Source organism: Temnothorax nylanderi, unplaced genomic scaffold (assembly GCF_030848795.1).
Source record: "Temnothorax nylanderi isolate EJ_2023f unplaced genomic scaffold, tnyl_v1.0 TNYL_tig0591_pilon, whole genome shotgun sequence".
NCBI lineage: Eukaryota > Metazoa > Arthropoda > Insecta > Hymenoptera > Formicidae > Temnothorax > Temnothorax nylanderi.
The window spans coordinates 23,042-44,058 of record NW_027249653.1 but is presented as its reverse complement, the minus strand read 5'-3'; the positions used below and the strand labels follow the sequence as shown (position 1 = coordinate 44,058).

The following is a 21,017-nucleotide window of genomic DNA, read 5'->3' as shown; positions in this document are numbered from 1 at the left end:
ATACTTTTAAAGTCTTGTTCATGCTGAAAGGTCAAGAAAAATTTGGACAGCATATAAGATGATTATGATTAAAATTTAAGCAAGACGTTCTCTAAAAGTCGAAGAGTGAAATATCATTAAAAACGAGTGAAACGCATGCAAGTGTAACGAAAAGTGAAAACTGAGCCTGTGCACTTTGAATAATTCGCCACTCTAAGAAAGAGTAAAGTTGCGTTCTATAAGTTGGAGTGAAATTGCACTTCATTTGAATGAAAGGACACTCTTTTCGAGTATAGTAGATCAGTGTCCACAGGAGTGAATTATGTCTCTGCAATTTTTAGAGGAAAATTTCATTCTGTTAGAGTCATTTGTCAGTTGATCTTTAGTGAAACGTGATTCACTATAGCTTTAAAGTGAGATTGTATCACTCCGGTAGAGTAGCCGCTGTAAAAATTTGAGTGAAAAATTCACTCCTATCTATGAGTGCATTTACTCAAATTGGGGTAACCACCCTCTCTTTTGGAGTGACTATTGCAGTCACTCTAATAATTTAGAGAGCAACTTACAATAATTAACAGAATTTTGACCACTATGCGAAATTACACATTTAATGTATAATTGCATACACACACACACACAATTAAAATAATATATCTACACATCATAAAGTAGTTCTTTCTGCCACGAGCGCGGAAACAGTTCAATCTTAAGATATACATATATAATTTTCAAGTGCAGTTCAGGTACATTTTCTCTTTTTACGCGCGCATTAATGTGTGTGTGTGTGTGTTTTTTAAATTTTATTTCATATGTATGTAACAGGATACAAAAATCATTAAAAGTTATTTCAGACACCTAAATATATTGTCTTGCATAATTTCCACTATACACTGAGAAAAAAATGTTGTTAATTTGACTAAACTCGTTTAGTTGTAGTGATTTGTTTAATGTAAATATTAATATATTTAAATCAAATATACGTGAGTAATATCAAGAAATATTTTATTTTATTTTATACTAGCTGGTTACCCGGGCTTCGCCCGGGAGTCGTTTTTCTTAAAATCGAGATTATGTGTTCATCGCGAGCGAGCAATCTCAAAATTCCCTAAAAAACGCTAGGGTAAACCAAAGGATGATGTCGTTAATCGGTAAGTGAAATATCGGAGAAGCGAAAATGACTCAATAGTGTGAAACTTGAGTAGAAAAAGACCGGTTACAACATGTTTAATCCATGAAATCATTTATGCGGTCCATTTTGAAATTAGAAACATTTAGTTATGATTCAAATTACGAATATCAATTTCATCCGAAAGTAATAATTTGGAAAATTGATCCAATATGTGATCATTGTTAAGCAAAAAAGTTTAAAACTTAAGCATCTAAAATGTGTTATTCATGTGTAAAAGTTAAACTACCGTTTTTAAATCAACCCGACTCCTTATGGAACTCCTTTAAGAAAAACGACTCCCGGGCGAAGCCCGGGTAACCAGCTAGTTAAGTATATTATTGTTTTTATATATATTTATATACTTTGCCCAGTATATAGTATATAAATCTGCGTTAAAATTTGTAACTTATAAAATTCTATACAAAAAACGTTCTATATTTTTTTCTCAGGATCAATCATTTTCGTGTTCGACATTTTATAAAGTTTCAACTTTTATACATCTCAGAGATAATATATTCCACACCACCTCGGAGGTATAGTGTTAGGCGCGTTTTTTTTAACGTGGTGTCCCTAGTAGGCCTAATCCAGTGTTTTTTTTATATAACGTTTTTTGGATAGAATTTTTTAAGTTCCATTTTTTGTATTAAACTATTTTTAATGATTTTTCACTAATTGTAATGCAGATAGGTGAACTAAATATGTATTTTATTTGTATATTATAAACTGTACTCCGACAAAAATCACATTTCAATGTTACTTTAATGCTTGTTTTCCATTATCTATATTTTTCTATATATATTTATTTATCTGTCTTTTATAATGACGTTGATTCTACTTGTTTATTAGTTGATCATTGGATTTGTTTTTTAATCGTTAAAAACCTCTGTGAAAACAACATTGCGAGTTTTATTGCTCTCATCAGGAATCAGCATTGTTTGGTCCTTTGTTGAACCAATCCGTGAGAGTCCTACATATAATTGGCCGTGTGAAAAGACTTCGTTTCTGAGGTCTACGCCAACTACTTTGAAGGTTTGTCCTTGGGACTTATTAATCGTCATGGCGAAACACATTCTAACAGGAAACTGCAGCCTTTTAAACGCAAATGGCAAATCCGTAGGGACCATAGGTATTCTTGGAATTAATGCTATTTCACCGGCTGCAGGTCCTGTCAGAATGGTTGCTTCTATAATGTAAGGCATGAGACGCTTAACTTGCAAAGCCGTGGTGGTTTAAGATTTCGAAGCAGCATTATCGGGGTACCAACTTTTAGTCTCAGTTTATGTGGAGGCAATCCTGCAGGGTTAAGAGAGTTGAGAAACTTAATCGGATAGTGAATGACTTCATCTCCATTTACCATTGTGTCTATTGACTTATATGTTTTACATTCGGTGGTGACTTTTTGTAAAACTATTTCATTAATCTCCTCTGCAGCTTTATTTTTTGCAGTTACGATTGCACGTTCGCAAAGCCAATTTGTTTCCTTTTGTGTTAAATTCTGAATATCTGGATAAACATTGTCAATAATTTGATCAATAGTTCGCACGCAAGTTCCTACAATATCAGAAATGTTAATGTAGCCATTCTGCGTTATAGAGATAGAGCCGTCACCAATTTTAAGCAAATACTCTGCAAATTGTTCTAAATTCTTGTCTCCTCGTAAATGAACTCGCATATTAATAGTCAGTCGAAGTTTTTTACATGCTGCCAAATTTCAGATTTTTTCATGCAAACTTTCATAATATCCGCACGTGTTCCTTTAGGCACCACTGGCAGAGTTTGCCTGAAATCACCGGTAAAAACAAATGTTACCCCACCCATTACCTTTTCTGATGTTCTCAAGTCTTTAAGGGTTCGATTGACGGCATCTATATGGGACTTGTGCGACATCGTACATTCGTCCCATACTATCAAGGATGCCTGTTGGAGAAGTTTACCAGTAACACCATTTTTTCTCACGGAACATACGGAACTTTGGTCCAAGGACACATTCAGTGGCAACTTAAAAGTAGAGTGGGCAGTTCTTCCACCACTTAGAAGAGTCGCAGCTATGCCTGATGAGGCAACCGCGATAGCGATCTTCTTTTGACTTCTTACTTTCGCCAAAATCAATAAAATGACAAACGTTTTGCCAGTACCTCCTGGCGCATCTATAAAGTAAATGTTACCCTTATTATCTTCGACACTATTTATTATCTCGTACGTCGTATACCATTTTTTGTTCTGTATTCAGTTTCACTTCGTTTTCTTGCAGATATACTTGTAAGTCGTCGATATTGTGTACTGTTTCTCGTAAGTAAAGTAGGTTATCTATGTTTGAATCATTGCGCTGAGGTTCTGGCAAACCAAACTCTTTCAAGCACTTTTCTCCATGAGTGAACACTATGTCCTCAAGAAGAATCAACCCCTCATTGAAAATTTCCTCTGTGAACTGAACCTCACTATTCTTACTTTTCTGTCGAACCCGATGTAAAATATCATCGCATAGGTGTGTCCGGTATGCATTCCATAATTCTAAAAGATTAGACATTTCACAAAACATTAGCATAATGCTAAATAACTCTCTCATTTTGTGTGCACTTTCTGAAATAGCTGCATCTGATAGTGTATCTCGCCAGTGCGTGTCACTCTCAAGCAAATTCCGGGCTTGGCACGCCGCGCGATAAGTGGGCATTATTTCACCATTCACCGTCTTTAAGTCATTAAAAGACGTCGGTCCTCTGACGTGATGTAGGAGTAGTCTGAGATAAAAGCATTCTGAATAATTAGGGTGTATAGTATACACTCGCCTTAATACTGTGTCCCGCTTTATACCTGGACAACCATCTACATCTTGGCCCCGTTTTCTCCGTTGCCATTTTTTGTTAGACCATTTATAATAAGCCGGTACTTGGTGATAAAGCAAAGTCTGTGCAAATTTATCAACTGCACACAGAGCAAAGAAGGCTGTCAGAGTGGTCTGAGGTGGATTTTCTATAACTTTCTGTAGATTTCTTTCAGTAAAATACACTCTTTGCCCATTTTCTAAGTAGACAGATAAATGAACAACTGGAGGATAGCGCTCGTGAATAGAAAATCCTAGTATTCTCCAGATACTTTCAGAGGTACTCAAATATCTGCCATTCAAATAGTTCTGAACCTCATCTTTTTTATTTTCAACGGCAAACGTAGCCGCATCGTTACCTTTATTAATATACTTACATATATATTTGATTGCTTGCACAGAATGGCAATATTCAACGTTGACGTGTGCAACGAAGCATCTGGAGAGAATCGGACAATATGGGACTATCCATTTATTATCAACAATGAAGTTACAATGCGATATAGTATAAATGTTTCCACCGTCAGTCGGACATCTTCTTCTGTACTTAGGGTATCCATTATCGCCAGTTTGTGTATACTGAAGAAAATCACGGGGATATCTTTTTGAACATGTACCGTTTGACATGCAAGGTGATGAGGAATTGACGGCTCCACATGGACCGTGGATCATATTCTTGCATACTATGTCGTAAAGTAATGGATCTTCATCCTTTTTGGGGATTTTAGCTGAAATAATGCTATCTATTTCATCAGATCTTATTTTGTCGACTAACCAAATTAAAATGTGGGCATGAGGCAAACCTCTCTTCTGCCATTCAATTGAAAACATTTAGCATCGAACTTGACCAAAAATGTCCTTCTTTGTTATGGTTTTCATAAGTTGTTGTACTTTTAATTGAAACACTCTTGCAACAATGTCGTGTCTTTCACTTGGACGTTGACCGGGATACAATTCTGTTTTAACTTCAGGCCATTCTGGATTGCACGTGAATGTGATAAATAAATCAGGTCTTCCGTAATTACGAACATATGTAAGGGCATCCTGTGTCCGCTCATGGAGATATTTAGGTGATCCTGTAAATGTGGATGGTAAAATAACCAGTTGCCCTATATCCGCCACATTAGAGTCTTCATTTACAGCATCTCTCAAATGTATATAATTTTCAGCTCGTAATGTTTTTTGATGTGCCCGAATAAAATTTAATCGTTCAGTAATCATTTTTGCACCCATATCAACGCAATATTGATTGAATAACTGGCTATATCTGTGTAGCGTGTTAAAGCTATTTTCTCTTACCATAAGTTTATACGCATAAAACTGCATACAGGAAACCATTTTGCGAGGATTATCTTGTCCAGTGGTTGGTACTATTTGTGGGATACTGATGTTGTAACCATCTTCGCCTCTTATGAATATAAGAGGGTACTGCAATGGATCGTAAGAACGGTGAAGTTCAGATATTCTTTGAAATGTATTATCGCGTGATCGCAATACTATATCCCTAAATCCACAGTCTTCGTCAACCATCAATACTGCGACTTCGTTAGTTGTTGGAGCATTATAGCGACCTCTGTGTTCACCAAGCGGTCGCTTTTCAGCATGAATTACAATTTTATAGTTATCTTTGTTAAGTGCCATTTGTTCAATAGCTGTTATAAAGCTACGTACATAACTATTATTGTCACGAAGAATCTGTTGTAAAGTTTTCAAAATTTCTATTTTGAGAGATGGTGCAGAATCATATCGCAAATTTAATTGTTCGTCTTCTGATGTGAAATAAATTTGTAGAAATTGAGCTCTTGTGTCTAATGAAGGTAGTAAACTGCCAATCAAATGATATATTTGGCCATGCACTTTATACGTTGGCATGTACCCTAAGAGCACAGTTGACGGAAAGTCGACGGCAAGTCGACTTTTATAAGTCGACTTCTAGTCGATTTCTAAAAATGGCGGAAAGTCGACTAAAAGTCGACTTCTAAATAGTCGACTTCTAAAAATGGCGGAAAGTCGACTAAAAGTCGACTTCTAAATAGTCGACTTATAAAAAGACGGAAAACAGTCAAGCGGCGCGTCATGCATCATCAATATGGCGGCGAATCTCGAGGAGGCTGGAGGACCAGATGAGTGGACCAGAGTTTACGCGAGTGCGAGGAATACGTGCCGCGAGACAGGACACGATAAGACGCCAGATAGTTCTTGCAGGTATGGCGGATCAAGTCGCGAGAAAGGTTTTGCCCGACGAGGTAAAAGAGGATCAGGATAAGGCCAAGTGGAAACATGCTTACAGGTTAGGTATGGTGTGTTATTAATTATCATCGATAATTAAGACCTATTGAATGCGACCTCTCCATTCTGTATCATCTTTCAGAACATCAGAAATGAAGGAACCTGTGTTCATGCATTCTTCGTGCGTTCTACGGAAAATCAGTCCGGAATAGGTGGTTTATAAAGAGGTGTACGAAACGAATAAGATGTACATGCGAGGTGTCACGGTGATAGAACCCGAATGATTGCCGAAATTCGCCCATGCTATGCCATCTTAGTGAACCATTGGTTGATCCACCGCCAAGGTATTTTTATCACAATTGTTGCTTTATAATGTTTTTCCTACTTATTTATAAAGATATTTATAGATATAATCAATGAACCGGGAAGATCATTTGCCGCGTGTCTGGTACATTCGGAAAGGCCGAATGGGCACTACCATCGATGGATATAGAGCATCCGTGGACGGTGTCAAGTGGTTAGCGTATTTCTTCTTGGAGGGTCAAGTGTGCCCTAAGCTGAAACGATTTGTCCCGTCGCTGCTGACGACACCTGGGAGCATCACCAAGTCATGGGCCAGGTAAATCGTTATTCTATCTCCTTTCGATTTCACGTTGATTCATCGAATAGATTACATCAATTCAATACGATTTTTTCAGGTTGATACCACGCACTCAAGCAATAGTACAAACGCTGCAGTCGCAGGGAGTCGTGTCCAAACACAAACTGCTAGAAATCTGGGGTTTGGCTAAAAAATGTGAGATTTTAATTTATAAAATAATATTTAGATATTATCATAGACTTCTATACAATACTAGACCGCTGACAGACATCTCGGCCGTGATGCTTGCCGCCATGTTGATTTTAGTCAAGATATGCTATACTACTATTCTATACAAGTGGTTTTATACAAGATTTCTATACAATAGTCTGGCATATACAGAATGTCCAAAAGAAAGGGTTTAATACTACAGGAGTAGTGGTTCGATTTCGGCATCCAAGTACGCTACACGTCGAAGGCATGACTTACAAACTTATTGATAACATGTACCAATATTTAACACAAAAACATTCGCCTGCTTCGTTATGTACTGTAATAACGAATGCAGATAAACGCACATCATGAGCAACTGAACACCCGATAGTGACTTATTGTTAATTCAATATGGCCGCACCCTTCACTAACACTTGCACCTTGCACTCGCATCAGCTTTTCGGCAGTGCGTCCATAGATGTTAGTGGTCTAGTATAAAAGTCTGTGGATATTATATATTTATAATAATATATATATATATATATATATATATATATATATATATAATATTATTATATATTTACAACATTATGATAATAATATGATATATATTTATATAGCTAATTTTGCATATTGTTTCGCGATTAACGCTGGAATGTTTTAATTTTAGTTCTGTTATTGTCAGCTTACCAGAAGTGGCTGCCGGAATCCGCGCACGCAGAAGTGGCACAGATATGGCCGCCTTTGTAATTAAGAATAAAACATTAGGATTGTAATTATACAGTTTTTTAGATAATTAAATTATTTTATATATGAAAAAAAATCGAAATGCATCAGTTTTAGCCCTCCAGCAAGGGGTCGATTGTGTATCTTGAAATAATGAGGTAAAAATTACAAAAGTGAGAAAATTCATTAGCGTATCTACGATTTTATTTATCAAAATCTAATAAAATCTGTTAACTTTTGTTATTTTTACCTCGTTTCAAGATACACAATCGACCTCCAGACGTACGCGGCGGTTTATTTTATCGACTTTAAAAGTTGGCGGGAAGACGACTTTTCGTCATGACGGGAAGTCGACTTTTCATCATGACGGGAAGTCGACTTTAAGTCGGTGGTTTTTGCGACATTCGCCGACTTCAAGTCGACTTAAAGTCGACTTTCGTCCTTAAAAATGTCGACTTTTCTGCCAAGTCAGTTTCGGTAGAAGTCGACTTCAAGTCGACTTAAAGTCGACTTTTTGCTCTTAGGGTAGTTACCTTTGTTGAGGTCTGTAGGTTACACCGTCATTGCGATACACGGGCATATGCGTGTGCGCCCTAAGGATACTCTGTTTTTCACGCGTGCGCCGATCTAGCTCGTTCTTGTTGTTCCGCGTTCTTCTCGCGACACATTGTTCTAGCGCGCTCTCGACGATCTTATTAAAGCACATTTCAAATATATAAGTACGTTTTCTCTCACATTCAATTCCTGCCAGCTCCTAACATCAATAGGTTATGGGCCCAGAGTTCGCAGTGAAAGTGCGAAAATCGAAGAGGCGTACGTACACGAAGTTACGGTTAAGTCCGACTGCGAGCGTCGTCGATAGAAAAAGGTTAAGATGGCTTCCCATCACGCTGTGCGAATTGAGCCATTAAATCGAGATAATTTCGACACGTGGAAAATCCAAATGGAGGCCTTGTTGGTCAAGAACGACTCGTGGGTGTACGTGGCAGGGGAGAAATTAAAGCCCCCGATAGTAGCTAACGATGCAGGCAGCATAGCGGCCGCTGGGGCGTGGGAAAAGGAGGATCGGAAGGCAAAATCTGATATCATCCTGGGAATAAGCCCCACTGAGCTGAAGCGGATCAAGGGCTGTGAAACGTCTAACAAAGTATGGCGTAGGCTGCAAACCATATACCAGTCGACCGGACCAGCGCGAAAGGCCACGCTACTAAAGCAGCTGACCTTGCATAGGATGGACGATGGAAAGGACGTTCGCGAACATCTTAATCAATTCTTCGATACTGTAGACAAACTCGGAGAAATGGAAGTAGAGATAAACAATGATTTATTAACGATCATGTTATTGTACAGTTTACCTCCTTGTTTTGAAAATTTCAGATGTGCTATAGAGTCTCGAGACTGTCTACCCACTCCAGAGGCATTACGTGTAAAGATCGTGGAGGAGTATGACGCACGAAAAACCGACACACGCACGTCTACGTCAAACGCCATGGTGGCCAAGGGACCACGCGTTAAACGGCGAGCAAACTCGAAGCAAACTGGTGAGCGTGATTCGAAGGACAACCAGCACGGCAAGCGCGGCTCAAAGAAAGACGAGACCTTCAAGTACAAATGCCACAGATGTCACAAAGTGGGACACAAAGCTGCCGATTGCCGAGCGTTGCTCGAGGAGACAGTTGCTCAAAAGACGGACGACGTGAGCCTATATGTATTGTCGGCGGAAGCACCCGCGCAAAAAGCATTCGAAGCGAAGGACAGTAATACCCTCGAGACTTGGTGTATAGATAGCGGATGTTCAACGCATTTATGTAAAGATACGCGCAATTTTGTAAAGACGTCGAGCGTAATAGGCGGAAAAGTAAGTCTCGCAAATAATGCGTCAACCAACATAACGGCAAAGGGCGAGATTTATTCGCGACGGAGGTTAACGGTAGATCCAAAAGAGTTAGTGTACAGGACGCGTTCCTCGTTCCAGAGCTGAGAACGAATCTACTCTCAGTTAGTAAAATAGTAGACAAAGGGTACACCGTAACTTTTGATAAAAACTTCGGTAAGGTAATCGATAAGAAAGGGAACGTTGCGCTAGTTGCCGACCGCGCGAACGGCCTCTATTACTTACGCGAAGCGAGGTCCGAGTGTAATGCTACTATCAAGAAAGGCGAGGCACGCAATTCGTTCGAGTTATGGCATCGACGAATGGGCCACCTAAATGTACGCGATCTCGCGCGTGGCGTTCGCGATGGAAACCTACATGGCATCGACTTCGACGTCTCTCCGAGCGAACTCGATTGCGAAGTCTGTATTCGCGGAAAGATGACGCGAACCCCGTTTCCAACGACGTCCGCGAGAAGCTCGAAGCCTCTAGAAATAGTACACACCGATGTATGCGGACCGATGCGCGTCGAATCGAATGGCAAAGCGAAGTATCTCGTTACTTTTATCGACGATTACTCGAGGTGGTGCGAAATTCGGCTGCTAAAAGGTAAAAATGAGGTTTTAGATGCGTTCAAAAACTACAAAGCCTTCGTCGAGAAGCTGACCGGAGAAAAAATAAAGTACCTTCAGTCCGATAACGGGGGGAAATATCGAAGTCACGAATTAGATCGTTTCTTGAAAGAGCACGGTATAGGCCGGCGATTAACTGTAACGCACACCCCGGAACAAAACGGCGTCGCGGAGAGGCGGAATCGTACTCTAATAGAAATGGCGAGATGTTTGTTAATCCAATCTGGATTACCGCCATCGTTCTGGGGAGAAGCCGTAAATACTGCTAATTATATAAGAAACCGGTGTCCCTCGCGCAGTCTCAGCGGGAAGACTTCTTTCGAGATGTGGAAAGGTAGAGCGCCGGACGTACGTCACTTCCGGGAATTCGGATGCATCGTCTACACTCTAGATCGAAATCCAAACAAGAGTAAATTCGAGAATCGATCGAAGAGAGGAATCCTGGTTGGATACTCCGAGGAATCCAAGGCGTATCGGGTGTGGATCCCAGAGGAACGGCGAGTAGATGTGTCTCGTGATGTGAGATTTTTGGAGAGCGACAGGATTCGGATGGACAAAGATTTTGAGGACTTCTGCACACAAGATGAGGAGTTTTCGGAAGGTTTTGAGGACCACGAAATCGAGCTTCCCCTCGCTACCAAAGAAACGGAAGACGCGTCCGATGACGATGTAGGAGACTCATCTGATCAAGAGGAGTCAGACGACGATGTTGCAACGTTGCCTCTAAGGGGCAGAGGAAGACCGCGTTTAATAAGAACCGGCTCTAGAGGGAGACCCAAGAAGCAATACCAGGCAGCGTTAGCCGATGTGGATGTGGAATTTGCCTATCTAGCCGAGGTTCCTGTTAAGGAGGCATTACAAAGTCCCGAAGCGGATGAGTGGTTCATCGCAATGGAATCGGAAATGAGATCGATCATTGCAAATGAAACGTGCGTCGTTATTAAACGTCCTAAAGATCGCGAGGTGATCGGGAGTCGATTTGTGCTCCGAAACAAGTACAATAGTGACGGGACCTTGAACCGAAGGAAGGCCCGACTGGTTGCGAAAGGCTACTCGCAGCGCCCAGGTGTGGACTTCAGAGACACGTTCGCACCAGTGGCTCGCATGAGCTCTGTTCGAACGGTAGCTGCGCTCGCCGCTCAACACGACCTGACAATGAGTCAATTCGACGTAACCACCGCGTATTTAAACGGCGACTTGGAGGAGGAAATCTTCATGGAATGCCCCCCGAATTTTGAAGAGATTTTAGAAAGAGTTATCGCCCGAGAGAAGAAAGGTAGTAGGATTCAGAAGGCATGTATTGAAATGTTGAAGGAGTTCCGCCGCGGGGACAGAGTGCTTTTGTTGAGAAAGGCTCTCTACGGCCTGCGTCAAGCTGGACGACGCTGGCACGCGAAGTTGAGTGAAACCCTCGAAAGTTTCGGGTTCACTCGATCTGACAGTGATCCCTGCGTATTCTACCTCGGGAAAGGGGAAGACATCCTCATCGTCGTTGTATACGTAGACGACATGATCGTGGCATCAAGAAGTGATCAAGACGTCTCCAGATTGTTCGATTTTTTGTCGACAAAATTCACAGTCAAGAATTTGGGAGCAGTAAAATACTGTCTCGGAATTGAGTTCTCTCAGAACAAGGAAGTGGTGTCCTTGAGCCAAAGGGGTTATATAGACGATGTATTGCGACGTTTTGGAATGTTAGAATCAAAACCTGTCGGAACCCCATTGGATCCCGGAACAAGGCTAAGAAGAAATGAAGAATCTGTTCCAGAAGATGGGACCTTTCCCTATCGTGAGCTGGTCGGAGCCATGATGTACTTGGCGATTTGCACCAGACCCGATATTGCCCACGCTGTCAGCTATTTGAGTCAATACAATGACTGTCACGACTCGAGTCATTGGTCTGCTGCTAAACGCGTGCTCAGATACTTGAAGGGCACCAGGAACGTCGGACTATCATTCAGGAAAACGACGAAATCACTTTTCGGCTACGTTGACGCCGATTGGGCTAACTGTTTGGACGACCGGAAGTCTTACACTGGCTTTGCTTTCATACTGGCGGGAAACCCCGTGACATGGGAGTCACGAAAGCAGCCAACTACCGCGCTCTCTTCAACGGAGGCCGAGTACATGGCCTTGAGTGAGGCCACCAAGGAAGCTGTATATCTTCAGAGTTTTCTCCTGGAACTTGGGATGACGACTGCTCAGAAGACAAAATTATTCAGCGACAATTGTGGAGCCATCAAATTGGCCAGCAATCCTGTACATCACAATCGATCGAAGCATATTGATGTGAGGCATCACTTCGTGCGAGGGATGCTGCAAAGCGGTCGTATCGAGATCATTTACATGCCCACTGAGGACATGGCCGCCGACGTTTTAACGAAGGGGTTGCCGAAATCCAAGCATCGAAAATGCACCGAGTTGTTGGGTTTAAAGTTTGGCGATATTGATATTAATTATTGCCCGAGTCTCGAGGGGAAGTGTTGAGGTCTGTAGGTTACACCGTCATTGCGATACACGGGCATATGCGTGTGCGCCCTAAGGATACTCTGTTTTTCACGCGTGCGCCGATCTAGCTCGTTCTTGTTGTTCCGCGTTTTTCTCGCGACACATTGTTCTAGCGCGCTCTCGACGATCTTATTAAAGCACATTTCAAATATATAAGTACGTTTTCTCTCACATTCAATTCCTGCCAGCTCCTAACATCAATAACCTTCTCTAACTTCTTTACCTCCAAAAGATGTAATTGCAAAACATCCATTGTATTTTCGAATGTTCTTCTGAAAATGTTTTGATCTTGGATCCGTTTCAATAAGTAATTCTTTCAGAATTCCTAATGGTTCATCAATATCATTTAGTTTGACGTGTCCCTTAGAGAAACAAATTCCCAATGATTTTGCAATCTATATAGATAATATAGATAAGATTATCATAAAAAATTTAATATTTAAAACACATCCTTACCTTTTTCCTTTATCACACTTCTGCTTTCTTTCTTCTCTCTCTCTCTCTCTCTCTCTCTCTCTCTCTCTCTCTCTCTCTCTCTCTCTCTCTCTCTCTCTCTCTCTCTCTCTCTCTCTCTCTCTCTCTCTCTCTCTCTCTCTCTCTCTCTCTCTCTCTCTCTCTCTCTCTCTCTCTCTCTCCTCTCTCCCTCTCTCCTCTCTCTCTCTCTCTCTCTCCCTCTCTCCCTCTCTCCCTCTCTCCCTCTCTCCCTCTCTCCCTCTCTCCCTCTCTCCCTCTCTCCCTCTCTCCCTCTCTCCCTCTCTCCCTCTCTCCCTCTCCTCTCCCTCTCTCCCTCTCCCTCTCCCTCTCCCTCTCCCTCTCCCTCTCCCTCTCCCTCTCCCTCTCCCTCTCCCTCTCCCTCTCCTCTCCCTCTCCCTCTCCCTCTCCCTCTCTCTCTCTCTCTCTCTTTCTCTGTCTCTTTGTCTTTTTCTCTCGTTTTAACTGCAGGTTATTGCAAGAAAACTGCAATACCTTACTTTTAATAATTATGTAAGTTTTTAGTCATTTGCGAAACGAACCTCGCAAGTTGACACATACATACGAAGCATGCCACACATAAGACAGGCGAACGATATACCAATCACCATTTATAATAAGTGAATACATGAATACGATATATTCGAGATCTTGAATACCAAATCATTTAAAAAAAGAGATATTTTTAAAATAAAATTTTATTTATTCAATTTTAAATTAATAAATATTTTTTTATATATAAAGCATTTTAACATTCAAGTTATTTTTTTATTCTTTCTTCTGCAGTAAATTTTATACATTCTTATCTTTTTCCTCATCTTTTTCGTTACACTTTCGCTTCCTATACAAAGAATAATTTTTTTTAACAATATTTTTTAAAAGACAACAAATATACATCTTTAAAATTTTTTACCGTAAACGCTTTTCAGGGCTCTTTTCCCTAGTCTTCCGTTTAACATTTTCTGCTTGCTCCCTTTCATATGCTAACTGTTTGAGATTGCGCTACCCTAGCTGGAAATCGCATAAATCGCATGTCAAGTAGCCTTCAAGAATAAATTGTCGACGTTAATGTTCAGTATAGCATGGATCTTTCATCGCATCGGAAAGTTCGCCAATTGTTAGCAATAACACAGCCACGGCCGACCGGGCGCACAAATAAAGTCAAACAACAACGCTTTCACTAAGGAAGATCCATGCTATAAACACCGCAGTCGAAAACAAGTAACGATCGCTTCGGATCGACACTTGAAAACCGTGACGTAAGCACGGTGACGTAGGCCGCCGGTGGCCAATCACCCTCGCGAAATCATCGGTAACGAGCTTGGAGGGAGCCTCGTCTCGGAGGTAATAAAAGACCGCCGCTGCGCCGCGGAAGGTCTTGTCCGCCCTTTCGGCATTTCGTTTGAGGATCACCGCCAGTACACCGCTTCATACCATTCGCACTCGCTTGCTTGATTTCACCCGCTTAGAATCACCGCTCGTGCAAATCGCTTGAACGCTACTTGCAAACCGCTTAAACGCTACTCGCAATCCGCCCTCGACACCGAATTAGCTTGTGCAGCTAAATTCTCTGCTTTTCGCTGTGATAGATTCAGTGCGCGCTATCACTCACGGCTCTGAACTCTGTAAATAATTGTACACATTAGACTTTGAATATACTTTGTTTTATTTTTGTGTATTTCTGGACTTGCTGTTTTTTGTGGTCGTCTTTTACCTCGCGCTATCTCGCGCTACCGCGTGCTCTCGAACACTAACATAGCATTCAATAAAACTTCATCAATTCCATCATCCATAACTAAATTTAAAAACAGAGAAATAAATAAATAAATTATACATAGATACATTATACATTATATATAGTACATTATACAGCTTTAAAATTTATGGTTAAACAATATTTGTATTACATAAAAAAATCGAAACCTTTTATTTAAATTTATTTAGAAATAAAATAAATTAATTTAATTTAATTTACTTCTAAGAAATTCATTCCGTTCATCAGAGTGAGGACGCAAATCTTCCATATCCATATTAGTAAAAATGGCTCTAAATAAATTACTTTAAAAATATTCAGTTTTGAACACCACCGTTTTTTAAATTGACATATAATAAATATGTGAAAATAGCAACTTAATTTGTATTTTTTAAATTGAAAATCAAAGATAAAATTTAAAACAAATTTCATGGATGTGATCATTTTCTTATATTAAATCCGATTTAAAGATAATCTTGGTATGAAAATCGGGCACGAACTTATGCAATCATCTAATATTATATATGAAATAAAAGTAGAAAAAACTGAAGAATATAATAGTATTAGAAAACTTGTACACTTTTAAAGTAAAAATCGGTTACCCCTTCAACGATCTTCGCCAAATTCAATACCAACCTTCCTTTAATGCTAACAAAATTTTCCTTTAATACTTTTCCTTCTATTTAGGCATAAATCGGTATTGAAAATCAAAGATAAAATTTAAAATTTATTTCTTTATTCCTTTATTCCTTTATTCCTTTATTTATTCCTTTATTTATTCCTTTATTCCTTTATTCCTTTATTTATTTATTTATTTATTTATTTATTTAATAACTCCCCCCTCTGTGAAAGACGTAGTTCTACGTCAAAACTACACACTCTATAGAACTCTCCTGAAAATTCTACCCCTATTTCATATACTTGTGGCAAAAATTCGATCCAATAGTTTTTAAGTTAAAAACTATTAGACCGAATTTTTACCACAAGTATATAAAATAGGGGTAGAATTTTCCGGGGAGTGCTATAGGGTGTGTAGTTTTTCGTTATCTATTTTCTGGAAACCGATTTCTTTAATTTTTTTAATATTTAAAAAATAAAGAATTAAAAAAATCGGTTTCCAGAAAATAGATAACGAAAAACTACACACTCTATAGCACTCTCCGGAAAATTCTACCCCTATTTTATATACTTGTGGCACAAATTCGGTCCAATAGTTTTTAAGTTAAAAACGTTCAAACATACATTTCGGGTGATGTATGTTTGAACGTTTTTAACTTAAAAACTATTGGACCGAATTTTTACCACAAGTATATGAAATAGGGGTAGAATTTTCCGGGGAGTGCTATAGGGTGTATAGTTTTTTGTTATCTATTTTCTGGAAACCGATTTTTTTAATTCTTTATTTTTTAAATATTAAAAAAATTTAAGAAATCGGTTTCCAGAAAATAGATAACAAAAAACTACACACCCTATAGCACTCCCCGGAAAATTCTACCCCTATTTCATATACTTGTGGTAAAAATTCGGTGCAATAGTTTTTAAGTTATTAACGTTCAAACATACACCACCCGTAAGGATTTTATATATTAGTATAGATAATATTTTTTGAATTAACAAATGTTAGCTTGACAGCCCGTGACCGCTGCATTTAGTTGAATCAAATAATATTTCTTTGAATCAACCATTTTTTTTTCTCAGTGTAGGCATATCCGAGGTTAAAATTATTCGAAAGTATTGATTACGTTGTCAGGATTACGGTTGGACTAAGACGCAGAAGGACTTGGTGCTTAGCTCGTTCTCCTGGGGCTACCTGGTGCCGCAAGTGCTAAGCGGCTACATCGTTAATGTCTGGAGCAGCCAGAAGCTTATTGCTATCGGGATGCTGTTCTCCGGGCTATTCCAAGGCTTAACACCGATTGCCGCTCATTATGGGGGTCTGGAGGTCGTCCTGGTTTGCAGGATAGGCATGGGTCTCACTCAGGCTTGCATGTATCCTTGCATCCAAACCCTCCTCTCAAAGTGGGTGCCGCCCGGTGAAAGAGCACGACTGGGTGAGAATAGATTCAGAATCTGCGCTCAGCACATTCCAATTATATTAGGAAACAAACAATTCGTAGGTTATTTATTTTGTGAAAAGATATAAGGTAATTAAATACTTGACATAAAAATTATTGACAATGAGTTATTAAACGCCAACGTTCTCTCTGTTAAATTTTCTGGAAAGTATAATGATTGACTCTGTGTGTGTATGTGTGTGTGTGTGTGTGTGTGTGTGTGTGTGTGTGTGTGTGTGTGTGTGTGTGTGTGTGTGTGTGTGTGTGTGTGTGTGTGTGTGTGTGTGTGTGTGTGTGTGCGTGCGTGCGTGCGTGTGTGTGTGTGTGTGTGTCAAGAAGTTGCTAAAGGTTTTATTTCAAGATGTAGAGAAATTAGTGACTGCCATGCCCGGGAAAATATTTTTTATACATATATGTATAATTATATATGTGTATAAAGTATATCCATATTGTATATATATTTTTAGTTTTATAATCTCTGTTTGTACACATATATAAGAAAAATAATAAGAAGAATAATTAAAAAGTAACTTTTAATTAGCCTTTTTGCATGTCTGCCATCTCCTGATTTGAATACTTATTCATCCTTATTTACTTAACTATTACTTATAAAACGCATGGCAAATTAGTGAATTATTAAGTGTTTCTAACAAGAGAACAAACTGAAGTGAGTAAACTCAATTAATAGAACGTGTGAAATCCACAAGATCGGGAAATATTCAGAAGATATTGAGCACTGTTTACAAACCGAATATGGCCATTTCGAGCCTCCTACGAAGGAAAGCAGCTGTAAATTACAAAAATGGCTACAACTCGGAATAAATAAGATCAAATAGGATGTATGTTTATACGAACTTTTTTCATTGTTTTTGTGTCTTTAATCCACTGCTAAAGTGAGTTTCACATGTTAGAAAACACCCTGTATAGGAACAGAGATTATACAAGAGAAAGAAAACATATATAGAAATATTATATATACATATATGTATAATTATATATGATAAGTTTTTTCCCAATTGTTTATTAAAGTATTTTTGAAACGTCATGCCATCACGTTACTTTCTGCTTTGCTTATTAAAATTAAATTTAGTTAAATTTCTTAGAAGGAGAGTTTTATATTTCTTTCTGCTTTCCTGATATCTCTCTCCGTATTGTTTATAGTTTCGAAAGGTTATTGATAAATGAGTAGAACTTGATGCAAAAAATGAATTTTACAATTCTATCGTAAAACAACTAACTGCTTTGCTTACAGCAAATCATATTTAATTGTATGTTAATTAATATAACTTCGCAACTAAATAAGTCTAAATATTATACCTCAGGAACATTCGCTTATGCGGGCAGTCAACTCGGCACGGTCATCACAATGCCGATTGCTGGAGTTCTCGCTGCATCCAGCAGTGGTTGGCCCAGTATCTTTTACGTATTCGGTGTATTAACGATTATCTGGAGCATGGTGTTCCTTTATTTTGGAGCAGACACGCCGTCCAATCATCGCAGTATTTCCCCGGAGGAGAGGATGTATATAGAAGAAAGTTTGAGGACAACTGAAGCGAAAAGCGATGACGAGGTCAAACAGGTAATAATCCATTATCACAAATTTCAATGACACAAATAATGATTTTTGGTGTTACATATATATAGTAATACTTGTTTATCGCTTTAATATAATTTTCTGTATCATAATGTGAAGAAAGAGTTTCTTCAATTTCGAGCTTGAACATCTTTTTTACATTAGATTATTTTTACGTTACTCGCGACAAAAATATTTTATGTTATATAATGATTTAAGGCTGTAAAAATGCAATAATACAAGGTATTTATATTCAGAATAATTTTATTACCTTTTAGAAACTGAAAACACCGTGGAAGCACATATTCACTTCGATACCTATGTGGGCTATCATAATAGCCCACTCCACGCAAAATTGGGGAGGCCAGACTTTATTGACGCAAATGCCGAGTTACATAACAGGCGTGTTGAATTTCAATATCAAAGAGGTAAGCAATAAAATTTGGCAAACAAGTAAACAGGATAAAGAATATTTTCTTCCTATATTAGTTTCACGAATTTGGCGAAATTCATTTATTCGACTGCAATCGTTTTAATATCCATGATTTAATATTTATAATAGATATATTTGAAATTATTTCCACCTTATTTGGAATTATTTCTTCTTTAATCGATTAGACATAATACTTTACATAAAGAAATTAATTAAAGTACACATTTCCTTTTGTAGGGTGGTATAATTTCCGCTTTGCCATACTCGGTGAAGTTTATTCTTACCTTTCCCATAAGCTGGTTATCCGACTTCGCATTGAAGAAAGGTGCGGCTAGGGGTACAATTAGAAAGATTTGCAACACAGTGGCTTATTGGGGTCCGGCTATCGCTCTGGCATGTATGAGCGTCGTACCTACCGATGGTTATATATGGGCCATCGTCATCCTCGTTCTGGCAGTAAGTCTGAACGCTGGATGTTTAAGCGGCTTCCTCATCAATCATATAGATCTCAGCCCAAACTTTGCTGGGACCATGATATCCATCACCAATACCTTTGCCACCGTCATCTCTATTATCGCGCCACTAATATGTGCCATTATCGTCACCGACGAGGTAATTATCTGTTCTCTTTCTTCTGTGTGTGTGAAATATCTGCATGTAATATATATAGTAATCTTATAGTTTACTCATTTTTCTGAAAATTTTTTATTTCATTCTATATCTTCAAATTTACCTATATATCTACTAAGTTATTTACAATTCCTACTCTTTTATCCTTTGAACTTACCAATTGCTTAAAAAACAATGAGAAAGTTTCTAACGAGTGATCTCTCGCTTTTCAGAGTAACGTGTATCAGTGGAACATCGTGTTCTACGTCTCAGCGGCGTTTTTCTTTTTAGGTAATTTGGTGTTTGTGATATTCGGCAAAGGCGAGATACAATGGTGGAATGACCCAGAAGCACAACAGCAGAAACGGAAGGAGAAAAAAGAGAATGAGACGCAGATTTGAAATTTTATGAAATTAACTTTGATACGCTCTTGTGAAATTTTTGTAACTTGTCATTGGACTAAATCTTACGGCAAGTTACAAAGTATGCGGGTGTGTAATGTAGTAAGCCCGAAGTTAGGACTGGAGCTGATTTATATTAAATATTTATAAATGTACTTTTAAATATCGGAACTGTTAGTTTATGTTCTAAACGCAGAGTTGCAAATGATACGCGCGCGCTATATAGATCCTATTACGATTGGTGGAAATATAAATCACTAGCCTGAAATTTTTCTCTCTATATATATTTTTATGTTTTCCGGACGTTGCTTCCGCCTTCTTCTCGAGAGACTTATTGCATTTCCGCTAAACGTGCAACACAGCGACCTATTGTATTATTTCATCGTAATAAATCAGTTGGAAAAGATATCCTCGATTATTCTGCGCCATCAGGTTATGGGCCCAGAAGACGTATTGCGATAGATCGACAAATGTTTGAGATCGAGTAGCGAGTAAAAGAAAGTGTTTCGAGGCTCGCGAAAGAGGAAAGTTTTGCACGGTAACCCAACCTCACAAAAATCCGCGCGAAAAATGTCGAGCTCGTTTGCGTTAGGCTTGCCAGCGGTTGAGAAGCTGAAAGGCCGGGAAAACTATCCTACGTGGAAGATAGCTATGGAGGCCTATCTGCAATATGAAGATCTGTGGGACTGCGTCATCGGACCGGAAGATCAACCCCCCGACAACAAGAAGGTTATCAAGGCAAGATCACGAATATTATTATCGATCGATCCGATTAATTATGTTCACATTCAAAATACGACGACGGCAAAGGATGCTTGGGAAAGATTGCGAGTGGCGTTTGAGGATTCAGGCCTCACACGAAGAGTTAACCTCTTAAAAACTCTTGTTTCTACACAGCTGAAAGATTGCACATCCGTCGAGGAATACGTGAACATAATAGTATCCACAGCGCATCAACTCAATGGACTCAACATGCCGGTGCCGATTGCAGGTT

At 39.0% G+C, this 21,017-nt stretch overlaps 1 protein-coding gene across 2 annotated transcripts in view; it reads left to right on the top strand.

Moving 5' to 3' along the window:
* LOC139784153 (putative inorganic phosphate cotransporter) overlaps window positions 1-20,429 on the top strand; it is a 36,306-nt gene extending 15,877 nt beyond the window's left edge. The window contains exons 3-7 of one of the 2 annotated variants that reach the window (XM_071723313.1): window positions 16,704-17,004; window positions 18,330-18,586; window positions 18,859-19,008; window positions 19,251-19,625; window positions 19,914-20,429. In XM_071723313.1, coding sequence (XP_071579414.1) covers window positions 16,704-17,004; window positions 18,330-18,586; window positions 18,859-19,008; window positions 19,251-19,625; window positions 19,914-19,931 — 1,101 coding nt within the window. In that variant the 3' untranslated portion in view covers window positions 19,932-20,429. Of the gene's footprint in view, window positions 1-16,703; window positions 17,005-18,329; window positions 18,587-18,858; window positions 19,009-19,250; window positions 19,626-19,855 lie in introns of both variants that reach the window. The other variant, XM_071723312.1, reaches the window with a different exon arrangement.
* Window positions 20,430-21,017: the final 588 nt, after the last annotated feature.